The 19,123-nt window shown below is 40.0% G+C and overlaps 1 protein-coding gene across 2 annotated transcripts in view; it reads right to left on the minus strand.

Annotated features, from left to right (window-relative positions):
* ARHGEF12 (Rho guanine nucleotide exchange factor 12) overlaps nt 1-19,123 on the minus strand; it is a 266,310-nt gene that overhangs the window by 35,932 nt on the left and 211,255 nt on the right. For both annotated transcript variants that reach the window (XM_089678557.1, XM_089678556.1), the window contains 5 exons: nt 15,480-15,580; nt 12,755-12,832; nt 10,703-10,778; nt 9,995-10,162; nt 4,470-4,557 (listed from right to left, as the gene is read on the minus strand). In XM_089678557.1, the coding sequence (XP_089534683.1) occupies nt 4,470-4,557; nt 9,995-10,162; nt 10,703-10,778; nt 12,755-12,832; nt 15,480-15,580 (511 nt within the window). The remainder of the gene's footprint in view (nt 1-4,469; nt 4,558-9,994; nt 10,163-10,702; nt 10,779-12,754; nt 12,833-15,479; nt 15,581-19,123) is intronic.

Below are 19,123 nucleotides of genomic sequence, written 5' to 3' on the forward strand. Positions count from 1 at the left end.
TAATCACCACCCCGTGATGCTTTTTAAGGAAGAATAATTTCAGTTCAGCTAATCTTTACTTATACCAAAAGCGCTTCTATTCAAAAATACTAATCAGAGCAATATTAAGCTCAAAGGAAGAGAATTTTATGGCTGCTTTAGCAGATATAAACACACGTATATACACATACTATGTAGTTTGGGTGCATATACACATTATATTGTCAAAAGTATTAGGACACCTGCCTTTACACACACATGAACTTTAATGGCATCCCAGTCTTAGCTGCAAAGGGTGGGCCAACTCAATATTGAACCCTACAGACTATAACAGCTTCAGCTCTTCTGAGAAGGCTGTCCACAAGGTTCAGGAGAGTGTCTATGGGAATGTTTGACCATTGTTCCAGAAATGCATGTGTGAGGTCAGGCACTGATTCAGACGAGAAGGCCTGGCTCACAGTCTCCGTTCTAATTCATCCCAAAGGTGTTCTATCGGGTTGAGGTCAAGACTCTATGCAGGCCAGTCAAGTTCCTCCACCGCAAACTCACTCATCCATGTCTTTATGGACCTTGCTTTGTACACTGGTGCACCATCATGTTGGAACAGGAAGGGGCCATCCCCAAAATGTTCCCACAAAGTTGGGAGCATGACATTTTCCAAAATGTCTTGGAATGCTGACGCCTTAAAATTTCCCTTCACTGGAACTAAGGGGCCAAGTTCAACTCCTGAAAAACTACCCCACACCATAAACCCCCCCTCCACCAAACTTTGCACTTGGCACAATGCAGTCAGGCAAGTGTCATTCTCCTGGCAACTGCCCATCCCAGACATGTCCATCACATTGCCAGACAGAGAAGCGTGATTTGTCACTCCAGAGAACATGTCTCCACTGCGTCCTACGCTTTGCATTGCACTTGCTTATGTAAGGCTTGGATGCAGCTGCTCTGCCATGAAAACCCATTCCATGAAGCTCTCTATGCACTGTTGTTGTACTAATCTGAAGGCCACACGAAGTTTGGAGGTCTTTAGCTATTGAGTCTGCAGACAATTGGCGACTGTGCGTTTCAGCATGCACTGAACCCGCTCTTTCATTTTACGTGGCCTACCACTTTGTGGCCGAGTTGCTGTTTCCAAATGCTTCAACTTTGTTATATTCCACTGACAGTTGACCATGCAATATTTAGTAGCAAAGAAATTTCACAGATGGACTTATTGAACAGGTGGCAACCACGCTAGAATTCACTGAGCTCCTGAGAGCGACCCATTCTTTTACAAAATGTTTGTAGAAGCAGTCTGCATTCCTAGGGGCTTGATTTTATACACCTGTGGCCATGGAGGTGATTGGAACACCTGAATTCAATGACTTGGAGGGGTGTCCCAATACTTTTGGCAATATAGTGCATATTTACACACACAGTGGGGAAAATAATTATTTGATCTCCTGCTGCTTTGTTACATTTGCCCAATTACAAAGAAATGAGTAATGAGAGTCTAATTTTTTATCATACATGTATTTTAAATTATAGACACAGAATATCAACCAAGAATCCAGAAAAAAAACACAATACAAATGTTATAAATTGAGTTGCAGATCAGAAAGTAAAATAAGTATTTGATCCCCTACCAACAACAATTCTGGCTCTTATAGACTGGCTATGTGCTCGTGTGGTACACATTAGTCCTGTCAATTTAAGAAGGTGCTCATAACGACAATTCGTTATGTGCATAAAGGACACCTGCCAACATAATCTTTCTTGGGCACCACCATGGGCAAAACCAAAGAGCTTGCAAAGGAGGTCAGGGACAAGATTGTAGACCTGCACAAGGCTGGAATGGGCTACAAGACCATCAGCAAGAAACTTGGTGAAAAGGAGATAACTGTTGGAGCAATTATTTGCAAATGGAAGAAATACAAAATAACCATCAATTACCCTCGGTCTGGAGCTCCATGAAAGATTTCACCTCATGGGGTAAGGATGATCATGATAAAAGTGAGGGATCAGCCCAGACACTACATGGGAGGAGCTTGTGAATGATCTCAATGCAGTTGGGACCACAGTCACCAAACAAACCATTGGTAACACAATACGCCGCCACAGATTGAAATCCTGCAGCGCCCGCAAGGTTTCCCTCCTCAAGAAGACACATGCATAGGCCAGTCTGAAGTTTGCCAATGAACATCTAAATCACGACGTCTAGATGCACTGAGTTGCTGCCATGTGATTAGATGATTAGCAATTTGTGTTACCAAGAAATTGAACAGGTGTACCTGTACAGTGGCCGGTGAGTGTGCCTATATAATATATTTCACACACACTACTGTGCAAAAGTTTTAGGCAGGCTTGGGAAAAATGCAGTAAATTAAGAATGCTTTCAGAAATATAAGTGCTATTATTTTAATCTGACCAATCAACAAAATGAAAAGTAAATGAACAGAAGAGAAATCCAAATCAAAATTTGCTGTGACTACCTTCTCCCTTCAAAACAGCATCAATTTTTCTAGGTACACACATTGCTTGTGCACACATTTTTTGAAGGAACTTGGCAGGTAGGTTGTTCCAAACATCTTGGAGAACCACAGATCCTCTGTGGATGTAGGCTGCCTCAAATTCTTCTGTCTCTTCATGAAATCCCAGACAGACTCAATGTTGATATCAGGGCTCTGTGGGAGCTAAACCATCACTCCAGGATGCCTTGTTTTTCTTTATTCTGAAGATAGTTCTTAAAATTATACTAAAGTTTCAGATATTTAAAAAAACAAAACAGGTGACATACAAAGTGCGGCAGGGCCCTGCTCCCCCCCCCCTCACTGCTGCAGAATAAATTTGGGGCCAATCACACCTCTTCCTGATGGTATGGCATGGTGGATATCTGCCTGTATTTCTCAGCATTGAGGGCACCATTGATCCTGACCAAATCTCCAACTCCATATGTAGAAATGCAGCCCCAAACTTGCAAGGAACCTCCACCATGCTTCACTGCTGCTTGCAGACATGCACTGTACCACTCTCCAGCCTTTCGGCAAAAAACGTACTTCTGCTACAGTCAAACATTTCACATTTTGACTCATCAGTTCATTTTTCTACACCCCAGTTCCTATGGTTTCGTGCATAGTTGAGCGGCTCAGCCTTGCTTCCACGTCAGTTGCATGACTTTTTGGCCGCAATTCTTACATGAAGACCACTTCTGGACAGACTTCTCCCGACAGTAGATGGGTGTACTTGCATTCTACTGGTTTCCCCCAGTTCTGTGCTGATGGCATTGATGGACATCTTCTGGTGTCGAAGGGAAGCATGATGCACCTTTCATCTGCTGCATTAAGTTTCCTTGGCTGACCACTGTGTCTGCAGTCTCAAACTTTGTTTGTTTCTTTGGGCTTCTTCAAAAGAGCTTGAACAGCACATCTTGAAACCCCAATCTGCTTTGAAATCTTTGCTTGGGAGAGACCTTTCTGATGCAGTATAACTACCTTGTGTCTTGTTGCTGTGCTCAGTCTCGCCATGGTTTATGACATCTGAGATGAAACAGTCTTCCACAACCTCACTTTAGTTGCAGAGTTTGGCTGTTCCTCACCCATTTTTAAGCTTTCTACACAGCTGTTTCAGTTAATGACTGTTTCAACCTACATATGAAACTGATCATCAATAGCACCTGCTTGGTACAGTTGGTTAATCATACACCTTACTATAATCCTACAAAACATGACATGACAATACAAAGTGTGCAAGTGTTAGAATTGATGCTGGTTTGAAGCCAAAAGGTAGTCAACAAATATTGATTTAGATTTTTCCTCTGTTTGCTCACTTTGCATTTTGTACACTGATAAAAACAGTTAAATATATACTTTTGAAAGCATTGTTGCACACCTGCCTAAAACTTTTGCACAGCACTGTGTGTGTGTATATATATCTTTAAGTAAACATATGCTGCTACCTGGCTCTTTAAAGCCCATCTCCCTGAAAAAAAACAAAAAACAAAAAAAAATGGTTGAGCAGCCCTGAAAAAGGTAAAAAAAAAAAAGTGCATTTTTTTTTTATTTTTATTTTTTAGGAGCAGATTACGGGTGAAATCTTAGGCTCCTGCAGACTGCCAGTGTATCTGTCAGGCAGTTACACAATGAGAGGAAGACTCAATGAAATACCTAGAGCACTCACTAGCGCCCTGGTAGTTCATTGAGAACTACAAGCAGTCAACCGCAAAGGCTGTCAGTACTTGTAGTTCAATTCATTCACAGATCTCTTTTCAAACTGTGACAGCGGGCGCAGGAAGAAGATCTCCTCCCAGCTGTCACAATGGGAAGGGGGGGGGGGGGGGGAGTCAGAAAGAGGCTGCAGGAGTGGGAACATGTTAAATGTTCCACCCTAAAAATGGGTCGAATATGTAAGATGTTCGCAAAGGTGAACTTATCCTTTAAGTGGGTCCTATACATTGGAGATTCAGCTTGGTTTTATAAAGATTAGCTGCTAAATTAAGAATTGTAAACACATACACATTTTTCTCAGAGACTGTGCTGGCGATGAGCTCGTAAATTTGTGCCCCGTTGTCAGACATTGAAATTACGAAGAGTGCCTTGTTATCTATGAAAAAAGAAAAGCACACTGAAGGTACAGAAAAAAAAACAAATAAAAAAAACAACCCCCCCCCCCCCCAAAAAATATGCACATAGAAAAAACATTTGGGTTAGCCTTTTAACACTTCAATACAGAGAAACATTAGATATGCCTTGTTAACGATACATAAATACACACAACTATAAGGTGATGTACGGTTATGTACTTTAGTTATATTCACATATGTTCCGTGTTTTCATTCATTTACACTGCATGAGGGAACAACTAAAGGTCCAAATGTGTAATTGACAAGCTTTGCTACTGTAGCCACTGCTACATCATTATGAAATGTAACACTCCAGTTACTTCCAAACTCTCCAAGGAATTGAAGCCAATGGATAAACACAGTTTCCACCAATGTAGGTGAAAGCACATAATTTGTGTGAAAGCTGACTTTTCTTTATTTCAGGGGTTTGGACTGTCCTGTCATTAAAAAGGGCAGAAGATCAGAAAAAGTCATGAACCTCAAATTCTTGACACAAGTCAAAATTGGCTTTATATTTTTTGTTCTCTTTTCCTGCATTGCGAACCATTGTAGTGCCATCTTCATCTAAGGAGGGCTACATTTTTACTAAAGGTTGCAGAGTGATAAATCCAAAACAAAAGATTAATTACCCTATTCTAAGCAGACCAAATTAATGAAGTATGTTTTACCCCTTTCTACCTGCAATCTGTACATTAATGTTCTTCAGCATAATGTCCCATGCTGAGTATTAATATATACCAATCTGTGATCATGTTGCATCTGACAGCTGCCCTGCACATGTGATTCCCCTAACAGCAGCTAGCTCAGCTGTCAATGTGCTTAACCACTTCAGCCCCCAGCCATTTCCAGCACTGTTTACATTTTAAAATCATTATTTTTTTGCAAGAAAATATGTCTTAGAGCCCCCAAACATCATATATTTTTTAAAGGCCCTAGAGAATTGGTGGTTTTTGTATTATATTTATATCACATGGTATTTGCACAGCAGTTTTTCAAATGCAATTTTTGGAAAAAAATACACTTTTTTAAATTTTATTGCAAATAAAACCACAATACATAACCCAATTTTTTAGTAAAATATAAAAGATGAGGTTATGCTGAGCAAATTGTCATGCTTTAAAATTGTGCACGCCCGTGGAATGGTGACAAAATACGTAAATTTTACTATTCATTGGCGACGGTTTAAAAGCCTTTACAGGTTACCACTTTAGATTTAAAGAGGACGTCTAGTGCTAGAATTAGCCCATGATCTGACGATGCAGCGATACCTCACATGTGTAGGACGATTCCTGTTTGCATGTGTGCCGGATCGATGCATGCGTATGGGGGCACACTGATTTTCTTTTATTTATTTTACCGTTACTTTAAATTTTTCTTTTGATCACTTTTATTGCTATCGCAAAGAATGTACACATCCCCTATGACAGCAATAGACACATTTATTTTTTATGGAGGGATCTGGGGTATCTCTCTTCTGCATTTGAAAGCATTCAAAACATCAAGATCTGTGTTTTTGAATGCTTTCAGATTTTTAAAAATGGCACCGAAAGCTTCCAAGTGAACCAGAAGTGATTTCAGGTCATAACTCCCGGTTTACAATAAAGGAGAGGCGAACAAAGTAGATTTACGCTGCCCTGACTTTTCCTTTTTTAAAAAATGTTCTACACCAAAAACTGCATGGTGCTGTGGAACCAATCATTTGGCACGTGTGATAACGAAGGCAAATGCAGATGAGCGAGCTGCCATTAACAATTAATGGAACCTCCGTTTATCTGCTAATGGGAAGTGCATTTCCCTGTGTGTCAGGAAAGCACACGGTTTTGGGTGCTTTCCCAAAGAGCATATGTCTGAACCTAGCCTTACACAGAGAGCATAGCTGCAGCTGTTGTAGTGGTATACAAAGTGTAAACTGAATTTTATTTTATTTTTTCAGCTGTCAGCTTACAATAAAAAAAAATAAAAAATCTGATTAGGGTTTTCAGCAAAACAAAATAAAATACTGGACAACAAAGATTTTGCTTCCCCAAACACTTTTTGGTGTATTAGAGATTTTTTGGCTGGTAATCACAAAAATAACCTGTACTTTAACCTAACTCATAATGTTACAGTATGTAGAAATCAGATTTTGCAATACCTGTTGGTTATGCTGCACACATGAAAGAAACATACGAAAACAAGGAACTGATCCTGAAGCACATCCAGTACACCAAGTACAACTGGAATATCTGTGAAGATCTAAAACTAGTGGCTCTGCTGCTTGGAATGCAGCTTGGACACACCAAGTACTGTTATATATGCAAATGGCACAGCATTAGAGCTGTATTGTATTCAAAATAAATGGACATTCTGAAAGAGTTTAAATCCAGGACAGAAAAACAAAGCATGTGAACCATTTGTTGACCAGACAAAGATATTTTTGTTTTCGCGTCACAAAAACTTGGACTGATGAAAAATTTTTTGAGTGATGAACAATGAATGTGATGGTCTTAGTTACTTGAGATCAATATTTCCAAGAATAACTGATGTCGAGATTATGCAAGGCATTTTTGTTCATTCACAGATCAGATAGGTCTGTTACATCTGATATGATCTGTTAGTGAGGTGCGAGAAAATTACCTGAAAAATAACGAAGGATGTCACTGAATATTTTCTTGGCAACTACAGAACACCAAGCTACAGACAAACGTCTTACAGCATACAAGACCATATAGTGCAACATGTCACTGAAGATTTTCTGCATTCACATTTGGAATTCTTTTTCCGAAAGTATACAGTGGGGATCGAAAGTTTGGGCACCCCAGCTAAAATTTGTATTAATGTGCATAAAGAAGCCAAGGAAAGATGGAAAAATCTCCAAAAGGCATCAAATTACAGATTAGACATTCTTATAATATGTCAACAAAAGTTAGATTTTATTTCCATCATTTACATTTTCAAAATAACAGAAAACAAAAAAATGGCGTCTGCAAAAGTTTGGGCACCCTGCAGAATTTATAGCATGCACTGCCCCCTTTGCAAAGCTGAGACCTGCCAGTGTCATGGATTGTTCTCAATCATCGTCTGGGAAGACCAGGTTATATCAATCTCAAAGGTTTTAAATGCCCAGACTCATCTGACCTTGCCCCAACAATCAGCACCATGGGTTCTTCTAAGCAGTTGTCTAGAAAACTGAAACTGAAAATAGTTGACGCTCACAAAGCTGGAGAAGGCTATAAGAAGATAGCAAAGCATTTTCAGATGTCAATATCCTCTGTTCGGAATGTAATTAAATAATGGCAGTCATCAGGAACAGTGGAAGTTAAAGCAAGATCTGGAAGACCAAGAAACATATAAGACAGAACAGCTCGCAGGATTGTGAGAAAAACAATTCAAAATCCACGTTTGACTGCACGATCCCTCCAGAAAGATCTGGTAGACACTGGAGTTGCGGTACACTATTCCACTATAAAGAGATACTTGTACAAATATGGTCTTCATGGAAGAGTCATCAGAAGAAAACCTCTTCTACGTCCTCACCACAAAAATCATGGTTTGAACTTTGCAAATGACCATATAGACAAGCCTGATGCATTTTGGAAACAAGTTCTGTGGACCGATGAGGTTAAAATTGAACTTTTTGGCCGGAATGAGCAAAGGTACGTTTGGAGAAGAAGGGGCACAGAATTTAATGAAAAGAACCTCTGTCCAACTGTTAAGCATGGGGTTGGATCAATCATGCTTTGGGGTTGTGTTGCAGCCAGTGGCACAGGGAACATCTCACGAGTAGAAGGAAAAATGGATTCAATAAAATTTCAGCAAATTTTGGATGGTAACTTGATGCCATCTGTGAAAAAGCTGAAGTTAAAGAGAGGATGGCTTTTACAAATGGATAATGATCCTAAACACACCTCGAAATCCATGGGGGATTACATCAAGAGGCGTAAACTGAAGGTTTTGCCATGGCCTTCACAATCTCCTGACCTCAACATAATTGAAAATCTATGGATAGACCTTAAAAGAGCAGTGAGTGACAGACAGCCCAGAAATCTCAAAGAACTGGAAGACTTTTGGAAGGAAGAATGGGCAAAGATACCTCAAACAAGAATTGAAAGACTCTTGGCTGGCTACAAAAAGCTTTTACAAGCTGTGATACTTGCCAAAGGGGGCAGTACAAGATATTAACTCTGCAGGGTGCCCAAACTCTTGCAGATGCCATTTTTTTGTTTTCTGTTATTTTGAAAGTGTAAATGATGGAAATAAAATCTAACTTTTGTTGACATATTATAAGAATGTCTAATCTGTAATTTGATGCCTTTTGGAGATTTTTCCATCTTTCCTTGGCTTCTTTATGCACATTAATACAAATTTTTAGCTGGGGTGCCCAAACTTTCGATCCCTACTGTAGGTGCAGTCACTGATGAACATGGTGAAAGGATCCCTCAGGACATTATCACAGTAGAAACACTATTTCGGGACAACTAAAATCCATCAATTCTGGATGACTATGCTAGTGTGGAGTTCAAAGGGAGCAGATGGTGAGGAAGCGAGACAAGGCCTTTAGAGAGCAACACTAGTGTAAGTTTGCCCTTAGCCCTGTTGAACTCATGCAGCATGTCATAAACATAATGCAATTAAATACATTATATCCATTAAAAGTTCATTTTATATTTCTCAAGATATCTACGTGAGCCAGTGATGCCAATATTATGTATGTTTTAGCTTTGAGGAATGGGGTGTGCCCCCAAAATGTGTCAGCTTGCCCATATAGTGGTTCATCGGGTCAGGTCACATGATACCAGCAGTGGACCTTGTTCTGATGTAATACAATGCATGTATTTCTGCCACCTTTGCGAGTATGAATTTGACTTCTTGTTCATTTTAATAATAAATATTTTGGTAATTCACTAGTCATTTGCACCCTCCTGCTTTTTTCTACAGTTTTCCACAAGACTTCCCTATCTAAGGAAGGCTGCACCAACAAAGTATTCCAGTTGAAGAGTTTGAATCTGACTATCCACACTGCATGGTTATTGTGTACCAGTCCCCTGAGCGCCTGGAGTATTTGTCTGTGTTTGGGTCCATCATAATCACCAAAAGCTTTTCAGGAAGCAAAACTTGAAAAAAAATTGTTGTCCAGTGATGTCCACAAACACAGTGTAAACATTATTCAGGTAGGGATGTTAAGAGTTATAGTCTAGTTATCTAAAACATATTGATACTGGAAATTTGGCCTTGGCATCTAGATATCAATGACCTCAGATTATGAAAGAGTTAAAGAAGCTGTCCAAGAGTCATAGTACTTAACATCACAAAGCAGTTTTGCTTCATAGGCTTGTGTAGAAAAACACAGTTGGTGAAAAATATAACAACCCAATGGTACCCTTGTACAGTCACTACTGCTATCCTTCCATTATATAACAGATGAAGAACCGGACTGACCTGTTGCCACTTGTCGTACAAGCACGGTGTTAAGTTTGATCACAGGACTGAAAATGTGTTTGCTGTCTGAGGTGGTTGCCAGAATCTTACTGTGACATCTAAGGATCAATTTGTCATCCTGTTTTTGCAGCAAGACCAAAATATCCTCTAACAACAATGTATAGAGATCTGTAAAGAGGAAAGAGGCACTTGTAAGAGATAAAAGCATTTATTTAGATCTTCAGATGTGTGATGTGGAGCTGAAAATTTATCCTCATACCAGGTCTTAGAAGAACCTTGGCCAATATTTGGACAATGTAAATTACTGCTGAATGCACCACCTATATATTGTACACTGAAAAAATTTGGTAGTCTAACAAAATAAGTGAAAGCCAAATTCTAATTGATTGTTATGGGCCGATTGGTTGTAGCCAATAAGATGCAAGTAGCAACACAAACAGCCTTTTCAGGTGTTGCAGTGTTGAATACATCCACAGAGTTTAACCAGTTTCGCACAATACATAATGTAGTGATTATATATTTTATCACCTGAAAGCTATCATGTGGCAATCACATTTGTTTATAATGCATGATTAGGTTTGCTTTAGAAAATCGAGTATTCTTTGCTACATGCACTTTTTTCTATTCAACATTAAAATTGTTTCATTACAAACAATCACGTTCATTTTATGCTCGCTAAAATACCAACGCTTCCACGATTCTACCCACCAATGATCTTGTCTCGATTCACCTTCCAAGCCAAAGGCCCCTCATGAAACATCTTCCTTTTCGTCAAATCTAGATTCTGGAAACAAACACGTAGTCAACATCACCAACAAAGTTCAAAATGTGGATATATTTGATGGGCAGACAGAAGGAACGCACATACTGGTGGGAGACTGTATTACCCTAAACAGATATGAAGAAGAGCTTGTTTGTACATGTAAGTTATGACACATAGTAATATTGTAAAGTACACCAGAACATTTTTCAGAGAGAATGGCAAAAAGGTAACATTCCAAGATAAACCCAAGAGCAAAAAAATGATTAGTAATACCATATTATATTCATCTGGATTTTTTTCTTTTCACTTGGTGTCAGCCAAGAGAGCCCATTGCCAATAAGCACCAACGCTCTGGTTACCCCAGGAATTTTTCTTCTATATTTGTTAGAGCCTGACTGCCCTCAAAAGGAAGAGTGTGGCCTCTGAATACTAACATTGACCTGTAGTCCCACAAGGAATAGCTCTGCTGCGACTTGCAGTCCAACAAGGCAACTGCTACTGTTGCACCCTGTAGTCCCACTAAACAGAAGTGTCTCGCTGTGACCTGTAATCCCACCAGAGCCTACATTGACATCCTCATGTGGGGATCCAAGATGGCTACAGCCAGAGTGCTCTGCCTCATTTGTGACGTCACCAGCCACACTGCGTATGCATGCATTCTCAAGTAAATGCAGGGGTAGAAAAAAAAAAATTTCTGTCTCCTGAATTTGGTGTCCAGAGCCTCCTAGACTGGCCTTAACCTCCACTAATCTTATGTAGGGCTCAGAGGGGATCAGAAGGCCAGTACAGAAAGAACAGGGTAAGTACAAAAAAAAAAAAGATGATCTTTAGTGCCACCAGGGACCAGAGGTGTATGTGTTTGGGGGGTGAAGGGAGGACCCAGAACAAGGCTAAGGCCACCAGCAGGGACTATCCCAGGACACTCCCCATTCCATGGGACAGGAACCCTTAAGAGGTCCAATCTTCACCTATCACGGCAAGCAGTGTTACGAGGGCCTTCAAGGACCCAACTCCCCAGCTGGGAATCAGTGCCCTGGAACTGTATAACACCCTACCAGTTTGCATGGCAATATATCATTGTGCAGGGTCCAGTGTGAACCAGCAGAACTTCAGGGTATTTCCGCATGTCCGGGTACCATTCCTCTGCGCATAGAAAAGCCGGAGAAAAATGGAACTGGAAAAGCTAGTTTTCTAATCCCAGATGGAACTATTGAGTATATAGATATTTTTTCATGCAAAGACATGACCCATTATCAAAGACACTAGCAAAAAAAATTGAAGCTTTGCCTAACGGGGAGGAGTTAGGTCTAGGACGGGATTTCCTGCCTTTTTCCCCCCAGTGTCCAATCACCTTAAGGTGACAGCATAACCCTATCATAATGTAGATTCACACACCATGTGTACTGGGATGTATGATAAAGAAAGTATGTGTGGCTATCAAAAATGTATATTTATTAGTTTTATATTTATATTAATTTTTATGTTTTGCTTAAAGGTCTGTTTAGGAGCTCAGAGTAAAAAAAAAAAAAAAGCTCTTTATTAGCCGGAGTATTCATTAAGATCCAAAAGCATTTGTGGGGTTTCAAAAGCTATCATAGGGGCTTATTAATACTGAAATGAAGGCATATCTGGGCAATGAAATACACTATAAACTTTCTGGACCCTAAAGAATAGTATGGAACTTTCCTTTCTAGAATGCAAAGGTACGCCAATTAGGTATGCTTGTATTTAAGAGGAACGACAAGCTATCAGACAAATATTCCAGCTTATTATTAAACAGCCTTTTCTCAGCTGAAAGTTATCGGACTGACTCAAGGGGATCTCAAAGACAGAAAATCATTTGAACAATAGTTGTTGGTTAATGATGCAAGAATAAGTATTGTGAAACAATCATGTTATTTATATGGTGATCTTAGGGCAGTAGGTTTCAATTTGTTTGAACTGATATGGATAAAGCTATAGATTTTGATATACAGATTTAATATTATTCTACTTACTCTCAGCTCATCAATCATAGGGTACTCTCCTGGCTTGAGGTAGGACAAGTCAAGTCTTCGTTGGTAATCTTCTAACCTCTGCAATGATGAAAACACAGTATGAAGCTCTAGTTTGATCATTCCTGTGCTGTTAAAGTTAATCTTTAATAGCAGAGAAAACAAAAACTATTAAAGGCTTTCATATTTTTTTTTAAATAAAAAAACAGGTTTATACCAGTTTATACTAACCTACTCTGTGCATTTGAATTGCACAGAGCGGCCTGACCCTCCTCTTTTCATGTCCCCCACCAGCGGTCCTGGCTCCTCCTTTCTCAGTGTGCCACTGTGTCAATGGATACAGGCGTGTCTGATCCTGAGCCGCATTGCCTGTATCCACTGACACAGAAAGCGTGACTCGGCTCTGCCCCTGCTCCCTCGTCGCATGGTTTGACTGACAGCAGTGGGAACCAATGGCTCCTGTTGCTCTGAGCAAAGTCTGTGACAGCAGGGAGAAGAGGAGAGAGCCTCTACAGACAGGAACAGAGCTGGATCATTTGAGGACTCAGGTACGTATGAAAGGGAGGGGTTTGGGGGTTGAGGAGGAAATATTCTAACCTAAACATTATTTACCTCAATACAAGGGACACATTAAGGTAAAAAATGGTTAGGCTTTAGAACCACTTCTGGCATAAAAGTCAAATGAACAGAAAATATAGAACATATAACTGCAAGACAGCCAGAGAGAGTAAGATGTTGTTCGCACTAGTGCAATTTCTCCTGTGACTGCTGGCACGCTGCAAAGCACGGAAATGGAAATCATATTATTCTCTATGGTGCCCATTCACAGCAAACCAACACGGTGCAATGAAATTTTTGAAAAAGTGCAGGTGTTTCTTTTAGTCCAGCATAGTACATATTTTTGCTCCATAGACTTCAATGGGAGTACATGAAAAGTACATGTATATACATCAAAAATGGGCTTAGAAAATGCACTGCAAATGCATAATTATGCAGCGGCACTAATGTGACCCTAGTCTAAACACATGAGAATTTATAGAATGAAGTATGCTCTATTTAAATAAGAACAACATAAATGAGAGAAATTGAAGACAAAACTACCATTAAGGCAGCCCATAGATGAGTCAGGTTTTTTTTCTTTAAATTAGCGGGTTGAATGAATAAAACTGACTCCATTCCCCCATTAAGTTGGATGGGGAAATTTTCCCCACTGAGCTATTGTATTCTGACAGCAGGAAGACTACCCCACTATTAGAATACCCTGATCAATGTTGCAAGCTGCATGGAAAATCCAACAGGGAAGGTATACAGAAATCGACTGGCAGATTGTCTTCTGTACAACCACAGTATCCATACAGTGCCCTGAAAATGTATTCATACCCCTTGAAATTTTCCACATTTTGTCGTGTTACAAACAAAAACAGTAAAGTATTATATTGGGAGTTTATGTGATAGACCAACACAAAGTGGCAAATAATTGTAAAGTGGAAGGAAAAGGATAAATGGTTTTCACATTTTTTTTACAAATATTTTATCTGAAAAGTGTAGAGTGCATTTATATTCAGTCCTCTTTACTCTGATACCCCTAACAAAAATCTAGTGGAACCAATTGACTTCAGAAGTCACCTATTTAGTAGAGTCCACCTGTGTGTGTAATTTAACCACTTCAAGTCCAGACACTTTTACCCCCTTCCTGTCCAGGTCAATTTTCAGCTTTCAGCACTATCACATTTTGAATGACAATTGCGCTGTCATGCAACACTGTACCCATATGAATTTTTAGCATTTTATTGAGACAGATAAAACTTTATTTTAGTGGTATTTATTCACCACTTGGATTTGTATTTTTTTTGCTATATGAATGAAAGAGTCCAAAAATTTTTTAAAAAAGTGTTTTTCTTATAAAATTTTGCAAATAAATTGGTGCCCGGGTGGCGGCGCACATGCAGGGAGGGCCCATGTATGATTTCAGCTAATGACTTCCAGGACACCCAGTGGAAGCATTGTTGCAGCGGAGGCTTGTATCCAGAGGAGGGATCCTGGTTCAATGCTGTCTGTCAGATCCATTTAAAGGGGGTTTCCTGCAGATTCTTGTTCAACATATTTCACTTGAATTATGCGCATCTGGTGAGTGCGCATTTCTTACAATCTTCCGCACAGATAAAGCCACACAAATTTATTGGATATCACTTGTGCATTAGGACATATTTGGAGCACTGTATGCTGACCTGATTGTGTCAAGCCTTCACCATTTCATGAACACTTTTTTGTTATAAGACTGTTCACAGTTTCCCATACTTTTTTTGCGCCAATCATAGCGCTTCATTCACTTATATTGATTATCACTATTTATTAATGATTTATTAATATCATTGAGTATTATTTATACACATTATATATATATATATATATATATATATATATATATATATATATATATATATAAAGTTTCCACCTTACACTGTGTAATATTACAGTGCTGCACTGGTTTTTATCTGAATACAAATGCACGCCACACTTTTCACAGAATTGTAAAACATTTTGAAAAACATTTATCATTTTCCTTCCACTTCACAATTACGTGCCTCTGTGTTGGTCTATCACATAAAATCCCAATAAAAACACATTTACGGTTTTGGTAACATGACAAGGGGTATGAATACTTTTTCAAGCCATTGTATATGGACTGAATTTCTGCTGGTCCCTGCTGAACAGGCTTAAGACTCACCTGCTTGTTCTCAGCTTCTCGTACAGCTTGATTGACATGATTCAAAATACTCCGACAATGGTCTGCAGCCTTTTTTACCTTTCTCTTTTCTTCTGGTTGGTCTATTCAAAAATCAAAAAACCACAACTGGGATCTGAATATGTCACCACGCATGTTTACTATTTACATTGCAGCTGACTAGGAAGCTTAATAAAAAAATAAAATATCAAGTTCTCATTATAAATCATCTCTAGATCTAACTCCCTGTCCTGTACTAGACAGATGAGTCATTAGTAAGTAAAAGAGATGCATTTTGTGTTTCACTAATTAACAAACTTTGCCATGCAAACACTAAAAACATGTCAAAACTGTAGGCAAAGATTCATTTTCAGTTATGGTGCACCAACTTTTATTGGACTCTTGAAATAAAAATAAGACCAATTTCAGCATAGACATGCATTATTATATACAGCAATCCTGCATGATGTGCAAACTAAAATTTATATATATATATATATATATATATATATATACACACACACACACACATATATATACACACATATATATATATACATACACACACACACACACACACACACACACACACATACATACAGTGGATATAAAAAGGCTACACACCCCTGTTAAAGGTGCTTCTAACTATTAGTTTAAGGGTGTGCACACTTATGCAACCATATTTTAGTTTTTTTATTTTTACTTCCCTCCACCTAAAAGATTTCAGTTTGATGTTCAACTGAGTTGTACAGTTTAAAGCTCACATTAAAAGGTGGAAAAAGTTCTGAAATGATTTAGCTTTGTCTCACTTTTTTTACATGAAAGAAACCTGACATTTTAACAGGAGTGTGTAGACTTTTTATTTGGTGTTATATGTATTTTAGTTTGCACAGTAATGTACTTCATATGGACCAATTATCATTTGGGGATATATGAATTTTAGTTTGCAGATGTTTATTAACCAAATTTAAAGTTAACAGCTCACTTTTTTAATGTGTTGAAATTATACATTCTGGTATTCAGGAAGGTAGTAGCAGCAGTTGACTTTTTAACTTTTTCATTATATACATTATTGGGCTAAGCACAAAGATCTTTTTCTTTATACAATAGTGCATGATGACCTCAAAATATAAAAGGGTAGTCATTTTTTTTTTTAAAGATTTGGAGGTTCCCTCCGCTTCCTTGTCTATTTTCTAGCCTTATCGATATAGGCTCAATTCCCAAATTTATTCACTTCCATATTTGTTACATCCGCCATCTATAAAATCCCAATTCAAAAGACACCAGTGCTTTTCTGAGAACAGAATGACCAACAACCAATATGCATGAGTTACTGCTCTTCCACCAAGATGCCCACATACCCATCGAGTGACTATGGCAACATCTACTTTTTATGCTCCTGGTCTAGGGGTTGTATTATGATTATGCATCTTTGTATTTTCTAGTATATCTACCCAGATGGGTTTTCCTTGGTAGACTTTTTACCCAATTTTGTGTTACGCTGATGTAAAGTGAAATTGGCATTGGAAGTCTTGTATTTACATTCTCATTTTGAACACTCTGATAGGGCATTTTCATTTCCATGTCTGTATTTATACATTTGAAAACAAAAACTTAATTCTATAAAAACAATTTGGAGGTTCGCTTAAAAATCTAAACAATTATACAGTGGTACCAGTAATTACATTAAAAAGCCTTTAACTGTAAAGGTTAACCTCTTCACGCCGGCCGCACACAAATGTGCGGCCTCCCAGCGTCTGGGCCTAGACACCAAGAGGTCGCACATTTGCATTCTATTAAAAAAGGACATATGTGCCAAGAGCGCGTGCCCTGCACACTCCCAGCACACAGGTCCGGTACTCACAGAAAGGTCCCGATATCCTCTTTCAATCGGGACCTTTCCCGATCATGTGACCGTCGCGATGGCGCGTCACGGCGGTCACATGACTCTAAACCCCGCCCTACGGCTTCTGAAACCCTTAAAGGGCCGGGGGGCACCGGCGTGAAGGGGTTAAAATACATGGACAGCTGTAATGTTTTTGTTACAGAACAATAACACATACATCTGAACGTAACACTGTGCATTTTAGGTAGCAAAAAAATAAAAAGTGAGCACATTATAAAGTAACAACTTACAATAAAAAGCCTTCAAAAAAGTTTGCTACAAAATAAAACTTGTGTTTGTGTCTCTTTATGTGCATGTAGCACTACCCTCTTGAGGGCCGCTGTGTTTCTGGATCCCCCCAAGCTTCACACAGGCAGGCAACATGCATTTTCCACACTTGCATCCATAGTCAGTGAACAGTCCATGAGCTTTTTTTTTGTTATTTTATTAAGGGAAATCATTTGCATGGGGTAATAGGGATTACGGGACGCCCAACTTAGCTGACCCAAAGCACAGGGACAATATTTACAAAAAAAGATTCCGGACTGTTCTCCTTGAATGCGGTCAGTCTTTATGGATCAGTAGCAAAAGCCCCTTATGGGCTAGGGCAGTGGTGGGCAACCTTTTTTTTCAACTGAGCCAAATCTCGCCAAAACCACGATTGAAATTTATTTTGAGAGCCACATTTTTAAAACTGAAAATACATCTCCCATATAAGTAATTCACCCCCCATAGTAATTCATCCCCCATATAGTAATTCATCCCCCATATAGTAATTCATCCCCCATATAGTAATTCATCCCCCCTATAGTAATTCATCCCCCCTATAGTAATTCATCCCCCCTATTGTAATTCATCCCCCCTATTGTAATTCACCCCCCATATAGTAATTCATCCCCCCCTATAGTAATTCATCCCCCCCTATAGTAATTCATCCCCCATATAGTAATTCATCCCCCATATAGTAATTCATCCCCCATAGTAATTCATCCCCCATAGTAATTCATCCCCCATAGTAATTCATCCCCCCTATAGAAATTCATCCCCCATAGTAATTCTTCCCCCATATAGTAAGTCCCCCCTGTGTCAATTCACTTACCTTTGCTCCGCGCGTTCCTCTCGCCGTGTTCCCGCGCCGTTCTGGTCTTCAGGGCAGACTGTGAGAGGAGAGGAGTTCATCACGCTGCCCCGCCTACATCCTGACAGCTGCAGAGTCCTGACTTTTGGGGCGGCCGCCCGAGAGGAGGGAGGGGGGCGGCCGCCCGAGAGGAGGGAGGGGGGCGGCCGCCCGAGAGGAGGGAGGGGGGCGGCCGCCCGAGAGGAGGGAGGGGAGGGGAGCGGGCGGCCGCCCGAGAGGAGGGAGGGGAGGGGAGCGGGCGGCCGCCCGAGAGGAGGGAGGGGAGGGGAGCGGGCGGCCGCCCGAGAGGAGGGAGGGGAGCGGGCGCCCGGCACACAGAAGAGCCACATTTAAGTTTGTAAACAGCCGCATGTGGCTCGCGAGCCGCGGCTTGCCGACCACTGGGCTAGGGTCTCTCAGCCCCTCTGAAAGTTCGCACAGATTATTGCAAACTACATGAAGAAGTATCTCCTCTCCCCCGTAGAACTGCTCCCAGCTCCACAGCCTGCAGACACTACCAATCCCCCTGGCTGCTCTGAAGATCTCCCAGGACAAGGATAAAGGATTAAGCACAGCGCTGTCCTTTGAAAGCTTACTACATGTGGCAGTCTCTCCCCTTGTGAATCCTTGGGTGTGCTGATGTAT

This window comes from Staurois parvus, unplaced genomic scaffold (genome assembly GCF_062004578.1).
Source record: "Staurois parvus isolate SC_StPar_1 unplaced genomic scaffold, SC_StPar_1.0 ptg000207l, whole genome shotgun sequence".
NCBI classification, from domain to species: Eukaryota; Metazoa; Chordata; class Amphibia; order Anura; family Ranidae; genus Staurois; species Staurois parvus.